Below are 22,564 nucleotides of genomic sequence, written 5' to 3' on the forward strand. Positions count from 1 at the left end.
GGGGCTCTAGATAGGAGGGGACACGTGTTTTACACGCAGCCTCTTTCAGGAAGCTTGCACAGAGATGTGTTTTGGAGGCTCTTATCTTCGCTCAGACACACGTCGGACACTAATAGAAATTCGTTGGAGAGGGAGCGTGTGGGGAATGCTCAATGAGCCACGGGAGCCCAGGCCTCTGATGTGAAAGGAGGGGTAACTGGTAATTGCAGTTCCTCCCCCCCATCACACCCTTCCTCTCCCCCCTTTCCATCTCCCCAATACATGCCCTCCCTGCCTCCTGATTAGTCAGGACATTAATGACAGTGATTGTAACCGTGGCAACCCTTAACCTTGGTGGATCTGCAGCTGTGGTAGTATACCATCCTCCATCCTCCTCAGATGTGGAAGGAGACATCATTTCCATGATTTCCCAGATCCTAACTGAATACGGTACCGATGGCTTGTTTATGCTTTACAGTGGAGATGATGCAGGCTGACCCTCCATGTTAGTGAGGAGAATGTGTTCCCCTTGTAGGGGAGTCCTCCAGCCTACATTGTGCTCTGCCTTGCCCGACATGCTCTCCTAGACCTATCGCAGGCCGGCAGGCTACGAGGAGCCTCTCTGTCAGGATGAAACCGACTACATCGACCATGATTCTTTGCTAGTTACCACCACTTACACCCCCATTAGGCGTTTTCCATAGGAAACTATCTGCTTAGTTTTAATGTCTATGGTCTGTCCACATAAAATCAATGATTGGTAGAGGTGGGACCAAGTTACTGTTATCCGAGTCACAAGGTCTGAGTCTCTAGTCGACTCCCAAGTAGAAAGAGTTGAGTCTCGAATCAAGTCATTCATTCTAACTCATTTTTATCAACAAATTCCATTCATTTTTAGAGCTGCATATTTATTTATGGAAATCATCTCACCATACAATTTGACGTTTGCGCTGCTCCCGATCCTATAGCTGTACAGAAAATCAATCTGTTCGCTATCTCACCCGACCTGTGTTGATTGACAATTTGTTGGTCCAATCAGAGGGCTCTGTGTGTGTTTCACTAGCCAATCTGTGGCTTATTTTTTTACAAATAATAATATTACATGTTCGATGCTACGGCTATTGTCTCTAGCTGAGTGGAGAGTACTCCAATGAGTTACAAAACGTTACAAAACCTAGCCAGATCATTTCTAGTCTATAGTCTCAAGTTAAACTTGAGTCCTGAGGCTTGAGGCTCCAACTCCAAGTAAAGTTTCAAGTTATTATATTTTCTATTAAGTCGTGTCCAAGTCATCTGACTCGAGTCCACAGCTCTGATTAGTACAAGGAAAGTAACTGGTTAATGAAGCATCATTTGACTTCTCGGCTAATTTCCTGGGGGACTATTGTTGGTGTTAGTGATGGTTCACTATTTGACCATGGACCCGCTGGTCTGATCAATGACTCCCCTTCTGTGTCTCTGTGATTCACTGTCTCTGACAAACAAACAAAAGGTCTCTGCATCAACTCAATTCATTAGCACACTATTACACTCATTGTTCAGCCCCTCAAGTGCCTTTTGTCAGACTGTGTAAGAGAATAGCAATGTTATTATTAGAGGGAAGATGATAAAAGCGTTTCTCTTGTCTTTGTCGGTGTTGGCGCCGAGCATCAGCCAAGGTCACTGAAAGCCAAGTCACTGGAGGATGTGAAGCGGAGCGACAGGGCCCTCCTTTTATTTTATCCCTCGTTCCAGCCTGGACCACCTCCCCGTCCCTCTCGCTCTCCTCCTCTATCTGCCAAGGGCCTTGCAGCTCTGCGCCCTACAGTATGAATACTCATTGTTAATAGCACATTTTCAGAAGATTAATATATATATGAGAGAGAGAGAGAGAGAGAGAGAGAGAGAGAGATTGTCTTTGTAAACGTATTAATGCCCTTTTGCAGTCTGTCAGCAGAAATGGATAGATAGTCATATTAGCATACTGTGGATTCTTCCCCTCTCAGATCTGTACAATTAAAAAGCTAATTTCATTAGCAGCCTCCCAGCTTTGCTTTTGATACAGTTTCACACCAAATGCCATCTATGGTTTCTCAGGGCTGTTTGCACATTGCGACTCACTACATGAATCACAGTGAATCCTGTTTTTGTTATGGCTCGACCGTACGGTATCTTATCCCTCACAGCAAGTCGTGTTTGGCTCGGGTTCCTTCCCTTGTCTTCGACATGTCCTTTTAGAGTTAAGTGGTTGTAAACTTTGTTATCACTACATTAGCATGCAGTTAACCTGATGCTTTTGTGAATGTATGACAAGGTTAACTGCAGGCAGTGCCCCCAATCCCAACCAGATATCCATTAGACACTTCCTCATCTCAACACCAGATGGCAGTATAAGTATTCCTTATCCCAGGTCTGGGTCTATGTGCTGCATGAAGGCCTACAGTAGGCCACTCGTCTACCTAAGTGTGTCATTTCCTCTCCTAGGAAAGCTCGAGACAAATGTTATGATATCACCCCCAGATAATCGAATGAGCCCTAATCGCTCTCATTTTCACAAGAATATCCGTCCAGCAGACTAAGCCATTTACCTCCATTATAACATGGCTGGTAGAGTGGTGCTGTACAACAGTATAAGCATAGTAAACTATACTCTAGTGAAGATGGATAGGGGATTTGAAGTGGCAAGCTGCTGTGTGAGCCGACAGATGTTAGGTTTGATTAGAAATCTTTACCTTTCCGTTTTACATTATTCACATTTCCTCAGCTGTGGAGCCTATTGTCTCTAAAACTAGCGTCTTACATACTCAGACTACATTCCTTTTATTGTTTTTTTCTCGAAATTGGAACAGCTGTGTGCTCAGCGCTTCTAGAAAGATCCACTCTACTTACTGTAGACATATAGCAGCCTGCTTCATTACTGTGGCTCAGGTGCATACAAAATACAAATCCAGCTATATATTGTTAGCATTTATGCTTTTGGCTCACGTTCATACAGAAGCCTTGTTAGAGGTTGAAGCAAACGGCTGAGAGGAGCAGAGCAGTGAAGAGCTGTCTGCTCTGTTGTGATGCAATAGTTTACAACTGGCAAGAACTGTGCCAGTTGAGGGTTAGTATGAAATCAATCAGACCAGATTGAGGGGAGTCCCAGGTGACAGTTTTGGCTGTCCTCTCGTTGTCGTGACCTGTCGTGTGTGATAGATTGGAGAGCCCTGGGTTCTTCTCTGAGATGGCAGACAGAGACACTAGTTATCTGTCCTTAGATGCTCTGTAGTGTATCCCTGGTTCTCTAGAACACAATCATTACAATTCTCTTCACTCACAAATTATTTTCTGCTGGACTGCTCAGTATGGATGCTGTAGAAGCTTAAAGTTAGCTAGTAAATTTGAGTCTTTTTGGTCTGTAACTTCTTGTAGGGTGCTTACACCTCTTGTGTTGATTCAATTCATACCCTTGTTTTCTCTCTCTCTCTCTCTCTCTCTCTCTCTCTCTCGTTTATCAGAGGGCTAGTAGTAGCAGCAGTAATCGGGGCTGTGCAGAGTGTGAACAGGGCTTGCACAGATAACCCAGCTATCGGTAATTGTAATCTCAGAGCTGACATCTTTCTGCATGTAAAGCTATTAAGGCTCCACTAGCTGCCTCTCACAAGCAGCCCAGAATGACAGTAATTGCAGAGGAGATTTTGGCAGGTGGAGGGGACAGAGATTTTATCCCTCACACTCTGAACGGGCGCACCACGTCACACAACACACCTGCTGCTCACTACTCTCCTCTCAGAACGTGTGGAGTGAGAGGGAATTAGTCAGTTGGCTTAAGATGCTTCTGGAGATCTTAAACAGTAGAGACAGAACACTGTGGGATTATTTGTGTCTGATTTAGTTTAGTTTACAACGTGAACAGACTGTGTGGCCAGACTGCCACTGCTTTGTTAAGTCAATAATCATTGGTTTGACTGATAACTGAGGTCTGAAAGATACCTAATGAGACATCTCATTGGCTGATATCAAGGGTATTTGCACTTTGTCTGATGTGTGTGTGTGTGTGTTCTGTTTACGTACATTGTGAGACTAGCTTAAGCCTTTTTCCTCTTTGTGAATGTGTGTGAGTGCCCCTCTCCCTACACCTTTTTATTTAACATCATTACTGTCAGGGCAGCCGGTTCCTCTTGGATAAGAAGAACTGCAGTTGTTTTCCACCAAGGAGCCGTGCTGTAGAGTTATTAATGGTAGAAGAGATGGGGGAGAGGAAAGCCAGTGGCCCATATTGTCCTGCTCTCCAGACACCTTCCACTCTGGGTAATCACTTTGATTACTAACTGCTCATTTATTGCATAGCTGGGAGCTATGTGTTAAATACATGCATCAAAGTAAATAAACAGAGGAGAGGAGCAGACGGAGCGGAGACTGCTGCTATCAGATGGCTACTCAGCACAAACAACCCAGAGGAGAAGAGGGGTGTACAGGCTCTATGGGTTTAAGTTAGTGAGCGGGGCTCTTTTAATGTGCTCGAGACTAACTGTACTGTGATGCTGAGATACCATGTAGACTAGATGAGGGCAATGAGGAATGTAGCTGTCAAATAGCTCTGATTCACCATCTACTGTCCGGAATGTCTGTTACGATGACAAGTGTCTCTTTTAGCTTGTTCTGTGTGTAACGTCCCATATGATTCATATGCATAGTGGGGTGTTTGCATTATGCATAACTTATTTGAGTAAAGCTAGACTATATCTCTCACCAGATTGTCTCTGGTGCTTTGTGTTCCTGATCCGTTTCCACTGGGACATGTCTTCAGTTTCACAATCAGTTCTAGAGTCCTCTCCCTCTCTCTCTCTCCTCTCCCCTTCTCTCTCTCTCCTCCCTCTCTCTCTCTCTCGTGCTCTCGCTCTCGGCCTTCCTGTTTCTCTGCATCCACTCCATCCGGCCTATGTACTGAGTTCCATCCCAACAGATAACCAGGCATGGACGGCCTTATTTATGAGTAACCAGCGCACAGCTTCATTTCAAGACTTATCTATGTAATTCATGTTTGGCTGAGTATTATCTGCTGGCTCCAGATTCCCGGAGAAGGAGAGAGCCCTTCCGATTGCCTTTTGTCTCTGCTGCAAATTAAATCCATTTTTTTAAATGACGAGGTGTGTGTGTGGTCAGGGAGAAAGGGATTAGGCCTGGTGCTATAGAGCTGCTGGTCCAATGGTTCAATTCAGGGTGTCACTCATTAGTATTAGTGATGGTGCGTGCATGTCGATGTCCAAATGTAAGGCTCTCAGATTGTATGTTAGGTATAGAGATGAGGCTGTAATTTAGCAGCTTGCTGTAACTTCCTATAGAGAAAGTACACTGAATCCCCATCACGAATTGACCATATACTGTATAATGTGACGTGTGCCTGGCTCGATATGTAGGTTAGAACGAGCACTTGCTTGAAAAACATGTGGCACACAAGCTGCAAGTGTGAATAAGACTGACATGCAGACAGTAAGAGCGTAACACAGCAGAAGTGTTTTCAGAGCTAATTCCCTTCTCCTCTATCAACTTTCAGCCAGTCCTGAACACCAGGGACTAATAGAGATTTTCCTTAGGCGTTTTACCGTGATTGTAACGCCTGTAATTTACGCTGGAGCTGCTGTCATCTTCACTCCTGGGCTGGCTGGCGGGCTGGCTGGCGGGCTGGCTGGCGGGCTGGCTGGCTGGCTGGCTGGCTGAGTCTAGAGGGGAGAGGAGAAGCTATAATGAAGCAGACACATACTAGAGACTTGAGGGTCTTTAAATGGTGTCAAAGGCCCTTTCACACAGGAAAGGACAGGTGAAGCTCTAAGCAGTGACACCAGCTAGAGTGATCCGCTAGGCTAAATTCATTGTGTTTCGAAGCACGTGCTGGCTTGATTAGGAACCCTGTTTGAAGAACAGTACAGTGACTGAAAGCGCTCTAAACTTTGGACCCTGGTTGATTTCTGTGAGTGGAGAAAGTGAACGTCTCAGAAATGTTCTTTACTTTGAGTTGCAGAAAAGGGCCTTGGGGTTTGAGAACTGTCTCAACTGGGCAGAACTCTCAATTCAAAGAAAACACTGTTGGACAGTTCTACCAACCCCATGGCTGTAGCCAACAGCCTCTATCTCAGACAGTGGGAAGTAACCATCCTCTACTTGGCTCTTTGCACCATCTAGTTTTTATACCCCACCGAGGCATTCTCAGCCAAGCTATAGCTTTCTCACAAGAGCAGAACTCTCTCTGAATAACGCCCCTCCCAAATGACCGCCCCTCCCATCCAGCCTATTTATTTAACTCACCCATTCTGTGTTTAGTAGATTTACCATTCAGCAGCCTATTTATTTAACTCACCCATTCTGTGTTTAGTAGATTTACCATTCAGCAGCCTATTTATTTAACTCACCCATTCTGTGTTTAGTAGATTTACCATTCAGCAGCCTATTTATTTAACACACCCATTCTGTGTTTAGTAGATTTACCATTCAGCAGCCTATTTATTTAACACACCCATTCTGTGTTTAGTAGATTTACCATTCAGCAGCCTATTTATTTAACTCACCCATTCTGTGTTTAGTAGATTTACCATTCAGCAGCCTATTTATTTAACACACCCATTCTGTGTTTAGTAGATTTACCATTCAGCAGCCTATTTATTTAACTCACCCATTCTGTGTTTAGTAGATTTACCATTCAGCAGCCTATTTATTTAACACACCCATTCTGTGTTTAGTAGATTTACCATTCAGCAGCCTATTTATTTAACTCACCCATTCTGTGTTTAGTAGATTTACCATTCAGCAGCCTATTTATTTAACACACCCATTCTGTGTTTAGTAGATTTACCATTCAGCAGCCTATTTATTTAACTCACCCATTCTGTGTTTAGTAGATTTACCATTCAGCAGCCTATTTATTTAACACACCCATTCTGTGTTTAGTAGATTTACCATTCAGCAGCCTATTTATTTAACTCACCCATTCTGTGTTTAGTAGATTTACCATTCAGCAGCCTATTTATTTAACACACCCATTCTGTGTTTAGTAGATTTACCATTCAGCAGCCTATTTATTTAACTCACCCATTCTGTGTTTAGTAGATTTACCATTCAGCAGCCTATTTATTTAACTCACCCATTCTGTGTTTAGTAGATTTACCATTCAGCAGCCTATTTATTTAACTCACCCATTCTGTGTTTAGTAGATTTACCATTCAGCAGCCTATTTATTTAACACACCCATTCTGTGTTTAGTAGATTTACCATTCAGCAGCCTATTTATTTAACGCACCCATTCTGTGTTTAGTAGATTTACCATTCAGCAGCCTATTTATTTAACGCACCCATTCTGTGTTTAGTAGATTTACCATTCAGCAGCCTATTTATTTAACACACCCATTCTGTGTTTAGTAGATTTACCATTCAGCAGCCTATTTATTTAACACACCCATTCTGTGTTTAGTAGATTTACCATTCAGCAGCCTATTTATTTAACTCACCCATTCTGTGTTTAGTAGATTTACCATTCAGCAGCCTATTTATTTAACACACCCATTCTGTGTTTAGTAGATTTACCATTCAGCAGCCTGTTTATTTAACACACCCATTCTGTGTTTAGTAGATTTACCATTCAGCAGCCTATTATAATGACGATGAATCATCCCTCTGCTTCTCTCTTGACCCCCTCCTTTACTTCTCAATATTCACCGCAGCGGCCCTCTTACTTTTCTTAACTTCCTTTTCCTCTCTCTCTCTCTCTCTCTTCCTTCCCGTCCCTCACGTTCTCTATCGCTCACCTTTCTAGCCTGCTGAAGAGGTGGATGCCTGGGTAAGCACAGCCTGATGTTCTGTTAATATCCCTCTCTTTTCCTCCCTGCTCCAACCACCGTGTTGTTGTTTCCCTGCATTAAGGCTGAATGTGTGCATGCAGACAGGCCAGTCTGCCGCCGTGCCACAGAGCTATCCAGTTAGAAAATTGCATATGATCTGCGTGCTGATGGAGGTTGTTTTCTGTGCGAGAGACACGGGAGATGGGAGGAAAAGGGGGTGATTTTCGCCTGGGTGTAATTTAAGGTTGCGCTTTGTTGCGTTCTGTTGTCTGGCTGTTACATGCTACGCTCTCTCGCTCAGCACTGCAGGAAGCCCTCGCATTGCCACTAGCGTCTGCCATGCACTCTGAGCACAGCCAACGGGGTGTGTGTGTGTGTGTGTGTGTCTTTAAGTGCATCCCCGCTGTTCTATGTGTATCTCGTCAGCCTGAGCCCCATTGACCTGAACCCGTCCTCCATGGTCATCTCCTCAGTTGCTTCCAGACAGTTTAAGGAAAGCAGCTGTCCTCCGTGACGTCTGTTGCTCTCTGTCCCTCCTCTCCACTCAGCTCTTAATCTCTTCACATACTACTAAACTAACTGTCCTACAGCCATACACTACGTACTTCCTCCTCTTTCTCTGGCTGCTGTACTCTACTGATCTCTCTCTCTCTTCTACCTCTCCCACAGACACTACTGTCTCCTTGGTATTTGCTAAAGCGAAATTTAATAAATTCCCTGGTTTTCCAGAAGTCGTAGTTGGGGGATTTCGGATTTCCTGCTTATTCCCTCCTGATTCCGGGTATCCTCTAACCGGAATTTAGGGGAAATCAAGGAATTTATTGAGCGTTCTTTTGTTGTTTCAACACTGGCTACAGTTATTACAGGCAACTAAACAGTAAAGTCACTGGAGTGGACACAGCACACAGCCAGAGAGAGAAGCACAGCGTCATGGATGAGGACGAGGAGTACTCCAGCCTGCGTGTCAGTGGCATGTTTGTAGTCTTGGGGGTTGGATGTGTTCCTGAATGGTGCTTCCTCATCATCATCATTTTCAATGCTTTGCTTTCTTTCACTCTGCTTGTTTTTGGGATCCTTTCAGTGTTTTAATGTCCTCTTTGCATTGTGACTGACTGTCCAGCCATGTACAGAGTAGTCTGACTAGTGACTCCCTGCCCAACCTGCCGACAGTGTGTGTGCTTTCTCTCTTTCAGGCTAAACAGTTGGAGAAGAAGGAGGCAGAGCTGAAAGCACTGGATGCCTTTTTCAAGGAGCAGTTGGCACAACTGGAGAAGAGGGTATGAGACCATTTTATAAAGAGAAACACACAGTAATACTATGCTACACACCACTGACCCTGACATACAGTATAAAGCTCCCATTTCTTCCCAAGCATAAATCAATGTATTTATGAAAATATATATAAATGGGGATTGTTTCTTGACTTAATTATGAAGCCAGCCGTTAAAGCGTGAACATCCTCTGTGAGCCTCTTCACTGAATGTGTTGGGTGAAATTTAGCCCATCTGTTGTGATGAGCTTTCTCCTCATCTCAAATGCACCCAGTAGTCCCATGCTTTCACTTTACTAACATGGTCAACAAGAGCAATTTACCCTTAGAGGGGAGGGGAGGGGGGAGAGAGAGTAGTGTTTTTCTGGCTTTTAAGACCTTTCCCATCATTTTCCCTGACATTTCCGAGACATAAAAGTCGTGATGTGAAGCGCTAAGCAGCAGCCCTAACAGGCGCTGGCAGAGAGGACCTTTAATATCTCAGGCAGAGTAGAGGCAGTCCGGTAGGACCAGTAGAGAGACTCCTGGGGAGTTAGCATGCTATTTGTCTTGTGCTGCTGGCAGGGAAAGATGCAACTTGTGAACTGTGTCAGGAATTTGATAGGGCAACAATTGCCTCCCATAGAGCCACAGCAACAGTTAGAGAAAGGTAACGTAACCGTGATTCACTGTTAGTGGAAGCAGTGTTGGAGTCGAGGGGTTGATATTTTAAACATGTTGTATGATGGTGGTAGTAATGGTGGAGACAGCTTTCATACTACATTTATTATGACAAATGCTTTGTTACTCTTGGCCACAGATGGACTGGTCTGGGCTTGACTGTTTTCACACATTTTAAATAGCCTTTTTAATAGTGACTCTGAGTTCTATTACAGGGTAGTGAAGTGCTCAGATGGCTGCAAACGACAAAGATAATTCTGAATATTTTCTCCCTGAGGTGGCGAGATGAAGTCCATCTGCTTCATACTGGAGGTCATAAAGTGATGTGTCTTTGTTCAGCTGGCCTACACTACTACGCCCTGATTGGCCCCATCTTCGTTTCAACGAGTGAGGAGGAGACATTAAATGGAATGGGCTTTCCTTGCAGTGTGAGACGCGATGGAGCAGAAAGCGTCGGAGTGAAGCTGCCTTAAAGCCCATTGAGCTATTGGCTAATGAAGTCAGGGCCATTCTCCAAGATTTGCGATTGAATTTTTCAGAAAGAACAGACGTTTTCTTCTTCCCTATGTCTCGTCTTTCCCTCTTATCATTTACACACAGGACAAAGGAATGTTCTCCTCTTGTGCGTTCTGCTATCATTGTCAAATGGACTGGTTGATTTAGAATAAGGTCCTTTTTTAAATGAAGGGAGGGATCTGTTGGTATTGGGTGGGAAATGGCCCTCACCAACCTGTGTGTACCCTTTTAGAAGACATGCCGACTCTGGCACCACTAATTTCCTCTGCGTGTCTTATTATATTGCTTCATTGATGGAAGCACCTTGTTGTCGCTAGCAATCTCCCCCAGCCACACACTGACAATCATAGTTTGTCTTGTGTGGATTAGCCCGCACTTTAAAGCACTGCAAGGCAACGCTTTTCTTAGTTTTTCTGCCGACTGCTGTTACTGCGTGGCAGTCTCAAGGAACACAAGGGCTTATATCAGAAATGTTTTACACCCTGCGAGATTATTATTGTCAAATGTATTCATAGCCGTTTTGTGTTTGTTCACTTCGGATCCATTATTTGAAGTAGAAAGACCATCATGTTAAACCATACGTTCCAGTCTTCATGCGTGGCCATGTGAAAACGAAGGGTTTTGAGAGAGAATATTACCAGTACAACGGCTGTTCATGGTTTGTTGTATCACTAATTTACCACACCACTGTCTTCTTTATAAAGACTTAGTTCCATGTCATGTAGCAGGCACTTTCCCCACTGCCATTCATTCCTGGCAGTCAGACTTTGACCACCACATTGTAAACTGTCAAAGTGCCTGTTTGGGCACCAGGGGGCAGCTGTCTTGTGACAGTCTCCAATGTTGGTTCCGTCCACAGGCAGGCAGGCGTTGTAGATTAGCACAGACTGATCATTAATTACCATGCAATCATCATAAATAAACATTTAATATCCAGCCTCTATTCACCCGAGCAACACATTGAGCCACCATGTGTATGATAGCAGTGAGTCGTCTAGGCCCTGTGTCAGATGCCTCTATTTATATTTACCTCATTACAACAACGTGGCGTTTGCCAAAGGGATCAGTGACTGGCAGAGAAATGTTATGCGCAGTATTTGCTGTTGGGCTTTGGTTGTGTTATGATGGAGCCGGACCAGGGAGGCAGATAATGCTGTGAAGTTGGCGTGTCTGTTCAAACTGCTGTCACTCTGTTTGGGGGAGGTGGGTGAGTCCCCGCCTGACAGACGGAATCAGAGAAGAAGAGGGATTCTAGACTTCATACCCTGAGTTCCGTTTACAGCCAATGGAAGCCATTCATTGGAGCTGTCTGTCTACATTGTATAGGTAGGCTACAACTCTGACGGTCTGAAACCGTGAGAAAGGCTTTCTATGAGTGCGAGACTGTTTGTGAAGATGCCACACGTAATCGCCTCACGTCTGTGAATTCTCCTGAATGCTGGAAGTCAGAGAGCTGTGAAAACTACTGGTTGTAAACAGCAATGTTCCGCTGCTGTTTGAATTAGCACAGGCTCTCACTAATCCAGCTAAAGCCTTCTGCTGGCTCCGCTGCTCTTGTCTACATCCCTCTCCTGCACCACTCCTTGCTTCATACATCTGCGTTTCAAGGCTTCCTCAGCCCCCCACCCAGTACCCCTCTTTCTCTCTCTCTCCTTGTCACTAGTTGCAAAGCACTTTGACGCACTTGAACGTGGGTATGAGATAATAATCCTCCTGAAATCCTGACAGCTGTGTTGACACGCTGTCGGCAGGGGCCTCGTTCTGGAACTGTCTGCATGACTCCCCCATCCGACCAGCTGAAGCAGCGTTTACCTGGATGGACAGAGAGCAGAGCAGCCGGCCGCCAGACAGCTAGCCCCCTTTAGCCTCGAGGCCCGCAGTAGCTAACCAATCACAAATTAATTTTCTTCAAAGCTTTAGGGGAGACAAATGCATTTTAATTTAATATTTTTTTTAGCAAGGATTATTTTCCCAGCATGCCATACAGATGTAGGCACATGTCAGGGGCTCCAGGGGGTATAATACCTCTTCGCCTCTTAAACTGCAGGGGCAGCGGTTAGAACGATAGAGGACGGGAGAAGCATTCTAATCAGAATACTGTACAGGGTGCCTTTTCTCCGCATTAAAACCATATTTTGCTGTGTTGCCGGTTTCTTATGGAAATGTAAGAAAACTTTGATGCTTTCATGTGAAAGTTATCTGCTTATGTGTTAAGTGAGCTCTAAATTAGCCATATCAATATTTTAAGCGCAGTATGTTCCATCTGGAGATGTTGATAGCCTAAACATTGGGATGGGAACATTACCTAACATTTTCACTTTTATAAAGCATTAGAGTAAGAATGACCCATTGGTAGTTTTGCTTTTATTTAGATTTTCTTTGGCTCTTTCAGCTCTGTAATGTTGGGCACAAAAGTTATAGCTCATCTCCCGATACAAAATCTGAGTTTGCTCAGACAGACAGCTCATACAAAGAGAGACAAATGGAAGGTGTTGTCTAAACCAGAGATTCTGGAGGACTAACACATCCTCCAGACACCTCCCCCAGACACCTCCCCCAGACACCTCCCCCAGACACATCCCCCAGACACATCCTCCAGACACATCCTCCAGACACCTCGAGATTCGAGGTCGACCGATTAATCAGAATGGCCGATTAATTGGGGTCAATTTCAAGTTTTCATAACAATCAGTATTTTTGGGCGCCGATTTGCCGATTTTTTAAAAAATAAATAAATATTTTATACCTTTATTTAACTAGGCAAGTCAGTTAAGAACACATTCTTATTTTCAATGACGGCCGAGGAACGGTGAGTTAACTGCCTCGTTCAGGGGCAGAACGACAGATTTTCACCTTGTCAGCTCGGGGGATCCAATCTAGCATCTTTAGAGTTAACTAGTCCAACGCAATAACGACCTGCCTCTCTCTCGTTGCACTCCACAAGGAGACTGCCTGTTACGCGAATGCAGTAAGCCAAGGTGAGTTGCTAGCTAGCATTAAACATCAATCATAATCACAAGTTAACTACACATGGTTGATGATATTACTAGTTATTATCTGCGTTGCATATAATCTGACTGAGCAGACAAGTATCTAAGTATCTGACTGAGAGGTGGTAGGCAGCAGCAGGCGCGTAAACACTTTAGTGCGTTTTGCCCGCAGCTCTTCGTTGTGCGTCAAGCATCGCTCTTTTTATGAATTCAAGCTTATCAACTCCCGAGATGAGGCTGGTGTAACCGAAGTGAAATGGCTGGCGAGTTAGCGTGCGCTAATAGCATTTCAAACGTCACTCACTCTGAGCATTCTAGTAGTTGTTCCCCTTGCTCTGCATTGGTAACGCTGCTTTGATGGTGGCTGTTGTCGTTGTGTTGCTGGTTCGAGCCCAGGGAGGAGCGAGGAGAGGGACGGAAGCTATACTGTTACACTGGCAATACTAAAGTGCCTATAAGAACATCTAATAGTCAAAGGTTAATGAAATACAAATGCTATCGAGGGAAATAGTCCTATAATTCCTATAATAACTTCAACCTAAAACTTCTTACCTGGGAATATTGAAGACTCGTGTTAAAAGGAACCACCAGCTTTCATATGTTCTCATGTTCTGAGCAAGGAACTGAAATGTTAGCTTTCTTACATGGCACATATTGCACTTTTATTATTTACTTGAGGCTAAATTGATTTTACTGATGTATTGTATTAAGTTAAAATAAGTGTTCATTCAGTATTGTTGTAATTGTCATTATTACAAAAAATAAATAAATCGTCCGATTAATCGGTAATCGGCCTTTTTGATCCTCCAATAATCGGTATTGGCGTTGAAAAATCATAATCGGTCGACCTCTACTCGAGATATGTCCAGATACCTCCAGACATGTCCACATACCTCCAGAAGAACAGACCAGACACTGACTGGACATCCATTCCTGATCTCCTTGACTCCTTATTGCCTGCAGGAGAGCATCCATCTCAAACACAAGAGGCAGGTTGAGGTTAATACGTCTAGTGTCTACATATCTCACTGCAGTATTCACTTCGCCCTCACTTTGTCTTTGGTTTTCTCAATATGATTGCTAAAACTGGAGCGTGCGTGGGCTGGAAACATGGTCTTTTTACAGCGTGTCAAAGTAGCGTGGCAGTTGGTGTCAGCGGTGGGATCGTTTGCCTGGGGATAAGTGCTCCTGGTGGAGGTGTGTAAAACAGCGCTTAGCCCACATCGACGCCAAGGCAGAGCCACCCTGCACAGATGAAGATATTGATTGGATTAGCGCAGCAGGGAATGGCACTGAGGGTAGAAGGAGGGAGTGAAGGAGGGTGGAAGATGAGTGTGGCTGACTGGGGTTGCCAGCCAGCGTCTCGACCCAGGTACCAGCTGCTGGATTTGCACCGGTTAATGCGGGTAGCATTGCACACAGCAACGAGTGCCTCAGCGCAAATGTCTTCAGGAATGCAAGAGGGAGTCCCATCTTTAGTGTCATCTTCTCCTTGTTGTATTCACAAGGGGTAGGTTTAAATGCCACTGGGCCATTCCCTGTAGACCCATAATACCCGTACTGCACATACAGTAGGATAGAGCTTATTATTTCTACTGTTTTAATAACAGACACAAGATGCTAATAGTCTCTCAACAGGGCTCCCGAACCATCTTACGGCATTTAATCAACGTTTTCAATGAATCCAGGTATTTACATTCACCTCATTTTATATATACCCAGTCCCAGCTGTCAGTTTATTTTGGTTAAATATTTGGGACATCCAAAGATGCCTCTAAGCCCCCCTGGATAAATGTGAAGGAAGAGCTCCAGTTGTTGAGGATTCGTGTTTTGTTTTAGGTTGTTCTATGTGCTCCCTGGTGGTATGAACAGGCCTGAATGGAGATCAGCCAATCAAGGCTCTTTGAATGGATAAGAAGGAGATTGAGTACTGTTGTAGAATCTAGGTCAGTGTGTCTGCAATCTCACTTCACTGTCTCACCTTGCCAGCTCTCATTGTAGTGCAGACATAGAGCCACAGACACTCACTCACTCACTCACTCACTCACTCACTCACTCACTCACACAAAGACTATATTCCAGCATTTTCACTCACATAAATGGGTTAATAATTTTAGGCATGCACAACGTGGCTACAGAATACTTATTCCAGAGAAGCACAGTGGGTCACTGCTCTTTGGTAATTGCAAGCATCATAATCTCCTGGACCGGTGTTCACACAATAACAGTTCCCGCTGAAATTCCTACTGTAGCAAGTTATGAGAACCTCTTCACAGCCTCATTAAAGCCATTAACATTTAAGAAGCAGCAGCCCTTAATGGGGGCTTCAGAAAGAGCTCAGTTCAGCCAGAGGGAGATGAGGCTGGGCAGCGGTGGGCCTCGTCTGGCCCGCCTCCTCCCTCCTCCTTTTACTCTGACTGGAGAGGATGAGGGGAAGGAAACAGATGATAATTTGTCGTCTTTGATAGTTATCGGATTAGGTGTGAATGCATACGAGTGGTGCTCCTCTGTCTCCACTGTCGGCTCCCTCCCCTTCGGATGACTTGTGTAGGGATTAGATGGTGTGAAATATGACAGAGACTGACCCCACTGGAACTTGATGAATTGATGGGGATTCAGGGTTGGGGTTAAGCGATGATCCCATCACATTCCTGCTCTACTCACTTCAATTACCCCCAGCTTTCCCTCCCTCTCCCTGCCAGAGGAGAAATATCCAAAATAATTAAGGGAAGCCTGTTTAGCCTGGGTTTATGGATGGTATTCTGACGCACGGCCGTTACCTCATTAAACTGAGGTGCTGCCTGTCAAGGTACACATGGAAATGGGATTCCAGCTTGGCTGTCTCATTCCTGGGCAGCCACGTCAGTGATTGTGGAACTGAAAACCTACGGTACAGAGACATGTAATCTCTCATGACAGGGATGTAGGCATGAGACCAGCACTGTGCTTTGGACCGATTTGATTGTATGCTGTGGGCATGGAGTCTCTTCAGCAGTAGTTTGAGCTGTTACTGAGTACTGCGTGGGTGATGATGGTCTCTGGGATGGTCTCTATAGTCTAATGAAGAGACTGTGTCAGTGACCAGGCCCACTGCTCCTTCCTCAGTCTGCCTGACTGACTGACTGCCAGAGGTAAAATGACCTGGGATCAGAACACCCACTAACTACACCATGATGGTAATTAAGGTTTTAACATCTTTACAGGTTCCTCTGTACACTCTAGCAAGGCATTTAACTGCAATTACATCAGCTTAATATCCAGTTCTTAAATGAACTGGCTGTTACCGAAGGCAATGATTTGGGATGGTGGGAAATGTGCATTTTATCAGGGGATCATGTTATTTTCTTTTATCGTGTAGAAATGTACACTAACTTACGCCTACCTGTAAAATTCTGCGTTTCCTCATCATGTTTATTTTTATATTTCAGAATTTGGATCGATACAAGCAAACCGAGAAACAGTTCCACGACCAAGCCACAAAATCTGAAGCTCTTGTAAAGTAAGTAAAACCGTCTGTTCATCTGTAGTAATGTTCACCTCCAGACTCTACAGTACCTGTGGAACTGCAGTTCCTATTTAGATGGGCCCCAACTCAACACCACAGACAGTCATTCACAAGCTATAACACTTGAAAGCATTCTACAAGATCTATGATGGATCCATGTACTCTGTAGAGCGCTTTTTCATCTCTGCTTTGCTGTAAATTATACACTGATTGTATAGTAGTTGCTCCTCTGTTTTGTCTCCCACTACAATTCACAGTAATTGATGTTGTCAGAATGGTAGAAGAGCTCGTATAAAATCGTTTCCGGAGCCAACTAGTGCTGTGCTTTTGGTTTCCATGGAGATGGGTTGGCTCCCTTAGACTCCAACAATGCACGTGATGAGGTGCGTTTCTCCCTCTAATTCACAAGAAAATGAAATGTCTTTCTCAGACGGAAACAGCCCAGGGATAGCAAGGTGCCGTGAATGTTTTCTCCTTATTATCATAGAGAAGACACGGTAACAGTAACCGGTAGGTATGGCTGGGAGAAGTGGAGAATGACAGATACAGTATCTATGACAGAATGTATTCACCTGGGCCTGGGCTGCAGACTAACATTCCCCCTGAGCAGATCGGACGCTGGTGAAATGAATGCAGATTGTTTGTAGTGCCATACAACTGTTGGACCATCACACTTACGCACTTTGCCTACTCATTATCGCCAAAGTAAATGTCAGTGTAAATTCAATTCAATTAACCTCAACCGTACTTTATACATGAGCAAATCACCTGCCCAGATAGCAATCGTTTCTTTCCCAAACACTCCCCTGTGCAAAGTCCTGTGAATCGAATAAGCTTAATTTGGCAACAGTTTGATCAGCATTTAAGAATTGTGTTTTTCAGCTAAATAATTATAATGAGAGATGGGGAAACTGCTGACAAATGACACTGCAGTTCTAACTTTATTTCACAATAGGAAGGCATTTATTTCTATTTCCTGTCAAATTGTGAGCTTTCACTATTAGCCTTATCACATAGCCTACCAGTTGACTTGCCTTCTTAGCTAATGCATTTACTAATGCATGTTTTCCAAAGACTGACCTCACTTCTGCACAGTACAGGGACACCCTAATCACTATAGATGTTCCTAGTAAATCCATGTGCTTTATTGGAAAGCCCTGATGTTAAAGAAGTGTTAAGCTCCATTCAGTTTGTTATGGTGAGTGTTGAAGATCTGGTGTTTCAATCCCATTGTAACGAGCTTAAACCTATTTTATAATACACTGTATTTTGGTCCATCCTTCCAGACGTGTTCATATAGAACCCAGTAGGATCAAATAATACCAGAATCCTGTGCTACTTTGGCGGTGAGACCCTCTAGATATGGGAGCACAGAACTAATCATCATTTTTATTCAGAACTATGATATGAATCAGACTGCAGTTTGGGACAAAAGTCCTATACGGGTATCACATCAGTCAATTCATTGTCATGCTGTAGTTATACTGTAGAATCAGTAACCCAGTTAATTACCATAACCAAAAGTTTGAAGTGGAGCAGAGTAGTAGTACAATCTGAGATAAATGTGTTCAAATCCCCTATAGACTTGGGGAAAGGCAGCTCTTCTCTCTTCTGCATCATGTGTAAATGAAGCAGTGTGTGTCAGGATGGTGGCAGCTGGTTAGGGACTGCAGTACTCCCTGCCTGTTCTAGCATAGCAACAAGGAGCTAACTAATGCAGGCCTCTAATCAGAGATTTCAGCTGCTAAGCTCACGTTAGCGTGTTGCTGTCTGAAGAGACTTCCTCCCAGGCAGGAGAAATGGCTACACGCGCTCCTATCAGATGGCCATACGATCAGAGCGAGATGTGTGTGATGTGAGATTGATGTTTCTTCTCTGCCTCCAGTGCCTTCTGTTGCCATTTTGGCCTAACAGGTGAAGGTTAGAAGATTGAGTGAGCACACTGGGGTAAGAAAATCAAGGGCCGTGGGTTGTGGTTGGCCTGGGGGAAGGGTTACAGTGGAATAGAAGCCAGGATGTGGTCAGGGGGTTATACAGCCAGACTGGGTCTAAGGTTAGGGTGTTAAAATAGGGTGGAAGGCCTGGGCTGGGTTTGCAGAAGTTACACTTTTCCTGAGTTCTACTACCAGAGCTTAAGCAGACAGTCTCAGTTTGCCTAGCTTCTACCTGCCTGCCTCCTCCACGACATGGCACTCACTGTGTGATGTTTTAATTCCGTTTTTAATCCCTAGACTTGTAGAGGGTTTTTGCCAGGAGCGTCCTGTCCCTGCTTGTCGTCCCCGTGTGCACGCTGCTGCCTCATCTGGGCTGCAGCTCCCCTTACTCTCCTGGAACATGACAATGCTGCTTTCTAACCACTCTGTCTCTGTCCCTCGCTGCTCCCCGACTTAAACTCCCGTTCTAGCACACAGAGCAGAGCACAGGGCCAAGTAAAGATGGGATTCAACTGCTTTAAGTCAATCTCTAGTGTCCGTAGTCTTCTAGCTGTTTTCTCTCTTACATCAGACACTCTACCTCTTTGACCGATGCTCTGCCTATCAGATATCTTCAATTGAAGAGAGCTAATGTGCTGCATTGTGGCCCCGGCAAAGGTTTACAAGTGAAGTAGTGGTCCAGGCACACAGCAGTTTGTAGCGGGTTTGAAGCATTGCTGTTAATGCTGTATTGTGACACTTCTTCTTCATCGTCTGTAACGCACACCTTTTGAGCCTCCCAGACAAAGGAGTGTATCTTTGATGGAACAGTCGAGGTGGCTGCACCATTAATCATCTTGGCAACATGCCAAGGCACTGCAGACCTGTCTGAGGTGAACAGAACACATTGCTACCGAGAAGCTCCCCTCATTGAAGACAAAAGACGACGCAGAAACGAGCTGTTCTATGCTATTGATATTAGCAGAATGCCCTGTAGTAACAAATTGACATTACCGTAGCCTAACTCCAGTAGAGAGGGTGAAGAGGGAGAGGATATCAGACTGGTCAGGGGGCTGTACTGTCAGACACAGCGTGCTAGCTACAGCTAACAACTGGCCAATTAGCTAGCTCCAGCCAGACATTGCTCTTGTTGTTCTTGCTCCTGGTGTTATGGCCTCGCAGAGAAAAAGCCCTCATTATAGAAGACACTGGCTGTCCAGGGAGTTTCAAGCTGGCACTCCTCAGTGGCTGAGCACAGAACTGGACCAGCCCTAGGCCTGCTCTCCTTCCCTTTGCTGCTGTATTACTATCTCTACCATGATACAGAACCACAGCTTTTGTTCATGATCAGTCATGATACGGCTGTCTGGTGCTAACAGCAACTATGCTGTAATTGAGATTGTCATGCATAAAAGATGACCACTTTGTAGAGGTCATAAGGATTCCCATTTTGACATGCACTACTTTCTACTGTAATTGTGGCTGAAATGTTAGGAAAGATCCTGTCTGCCTTGTGATCCATGAGACAGCCCTGAATAAGACAGCCTGACAATTCCTGAACAGCAACTCCCTCTGTGCGTACGTGTGTGTTTCATCAACAAAATAGTGACAACTATTTTTGCAGTGGCAATTGACAAGACTATAACTAATTAAATACACCCAGAAAAAACGACAACTTTAACTAAAATATTTTTTCATTTCAGTTGACTAAAATGAGACTAAATTAACTGGACAAGTGTTTTTGGAGAGATTGAGAGCTTTTCAGTGATACGCACAATTAATATTATTAGCACAGATGATCTGTTCAGCAGTGGGAAGGACGTGCCACACCCAGCAAACACAGCCTACATCAGCTGGTGAGCTGCGGGTGAGCAAGCGATGAGTGTGGGCAGACAGGCTCCGCCTCCGATTATACACATCGTGCAGGCGGCTCTCTTACTTCACCTTAGCTGACTGATCACCACCAGCCTTCTAGTTAACTACCCTTTCCTGGTTAAGAAACACAAGCTGCTTTCCAATAGCAGCATTGGGTTTAATAGTAAAACAACAGTCACTGTTTTTCTCTCCCTTGATTAGGATATAGAGAAGTAGGCTGTCTTTGAAATGTTTAGTCTCGCTCAACCCTCCCACTTTTCCCACTGCATTTCATATCCAGGTTCCGTAGCCAAGTCTCCCTCTTTTCCTCAAAGAAAACTGCTTGACTAGCCATGGGGCTGCCGTTCATAATGAGCCATAATACGGGTGCTGTGTTTTTTTTTCTTTCTAACGTGCATTAGCGGGCTGCATTTTACATTCATAAAAAATATTGCGAGCCATTCTAAAACTAGGCTACTAGGCAGACCGAACCGTTAACCATTTCTTTAGGCTACATCTTGTTCAGTCATGTTACCTTATTAGCTAGCTAGAGCTAACAACTTAGTGGAGTGTTCAGATAGAAATATACTATGTAGAACAATCATGCCTCTCACATGTTGAATAAAGAATAATGTTGGCTCTGTTACATGAATAGTTAGCTCTATTCATGGAGGTTCGAGAACATTTTCAAATGAACGTGGCCCTGATAACTTTACCAGTAGCCTATATGCAAACATTTAGTAGCACAGAAGAAAATGAAAAGAGATTGCCGCTACACCATATCTGACTGGTTAAATCATTTTATGTTGAGTCAATATGGACCCAGTGACTCAGACTTGAGCACTGGGACTTGGACTTCAGCACAGGGGATTTTGGACTCGATTCGGACACGAGGTTTACTGACTAGACTGCATCACTGGGCAAAACAGTTATTAGCTCCCAGTCAGTCATTAGCCCCCCTTCTTCTTTTGGACATCAACGTGGCGGCGGCGTCTGTGGAACGCTGATAACAATGGTAGCGACGCGACCAAGTGATCGAAGTGCAACCCATACTACTTTGCCAATACTTTGAGGCACCATCTGGTGATTGTGCTCTGCAGTAGTAATTGTCAGCGGTGTCAGATCCCTGCCTGTGTTTGAACTGAGCTCTCAGTGCTCTGCCTCGGGCAACTCCAGGGCTGACAGGCTTAAGTGGGGGAGCATCGTGTGGAGGAGAGGAGGGAGAAGAGTCCGCCACTCCGCAGCCCTGCAGGTGAGATTGGCTGGGGGAGGAAAGGAGAGTGGAGGCGAGGATGCCTGCGCTGTGCTGCGCTCCTCACCAGCTCAGGAAATGTAAAAGCTGTCAGAGCCGGGACCCTCATCTGTCTGCCGAGCAACAGCCAGGGTTAAAGAAACGCACCTCTAATCTAGTTAATTTCAGCCCCTCCATCCCCAAAACATGTCAGTGAATTCCCCTGCAGATACAATTTGGGGACTTTACAGTGTATAGCCAGTGTGATTCATGTATTTATCTGGCTCTTGCAGTAATCTGCTGTGGCTTGGCTGAGGATGGCAGATCAGAGTTATCTCGAGGCGATGCAGTAGCTACTCTCTCTGACATTTGAGTGAGCGCTGGTTGCCCACAACAGCAGCAGCAGTGTAGAGATATGGGTGCCTCTCCTCTGACTCTTTCTGATAGCACCTGATCAGCTATGAGTTACAGAACTAGCACACACACAACCTCTGCCCTCAGCCAATCACATTCAACACAGCAACTCGTTTTGGAGTTTGTTTGTGCTGCTTAGCATTTCTATTGATTTGAATATACATATTGCAAGCTTGCTAATGGAACCTTTTGTAGTTGTTTTTCCTCTTTCCATTTGATTTCTAGTCTTTCATTTCTCCTTTTGCCTCTAAGCTCGGCAGACTTTCAGAAGTCAGCCTTTGTTTCTCCGCTGCTCGTTCTCTGGAGGAGATTAAAAATCATTGAAATCTGCAGTAATTAAGGCCTAATCTCTGTGTTCTGTTATATTTACTTACAGATTTAGAATTCCGAAATGACTGCTCATATGCACAGCCTGCTTCACTCAAAGCGGCCTAAGCGG

The 22,564-nt window shown here is 44.5% G+C and overlaps 1 protein-coding gene across 2 annotated transcripts in view; it reads left to right on the forward strand.

Moving 5' to 3' along the window:
- Positions 1 to 22,564, forward strand: part of chchd6a (coiled-coil-helix-coiled-coil-helix domain containing 6a) — a 72,213-nt gene that overhangs the window by 25,825 nt on the left and 23,824 nt on the right. The window contains exons 5-7 of one of the 2 annotated variants that reach the window (XM_064922738.1): positions 7,748 to 7,771; positions 8,966 to 9,049; positions 16,637 to 16,707. In XM_064922738.1, coding sequence (XP_064778810.1) covers positions 7,748 to 7,771; positions 8,966 to 9,049; positions 16,637 to 16,707 — 179 coding nt within the window. The remainder of the gene's footprint in view (positions 1 to 7,747; positions 7,772 to 8,965; positions 9,050 to 16,636; positions 16,708 to 22,564) is intronic. The other variant, XM_064922739.1, reaches the window with a different exon arrangement.

The sequence above is a fragment of the Oncorhynchus masou genome, chromosome 18 (assembly GCF_036934945.1).
Source record: "Oncorhynchus masou masou isolate Uvic2021 chromosome 18, UVic_Omas_1.1, whole genome shotgun sequence".
NCBI classification, from domain to species: domain Eukaryota; kingdom Metazoa; phylum Chordata; class Actinopteri; order Salmoniformes; family Salmonidae; genus Oncorhynchus; species Oncorhynchus masou.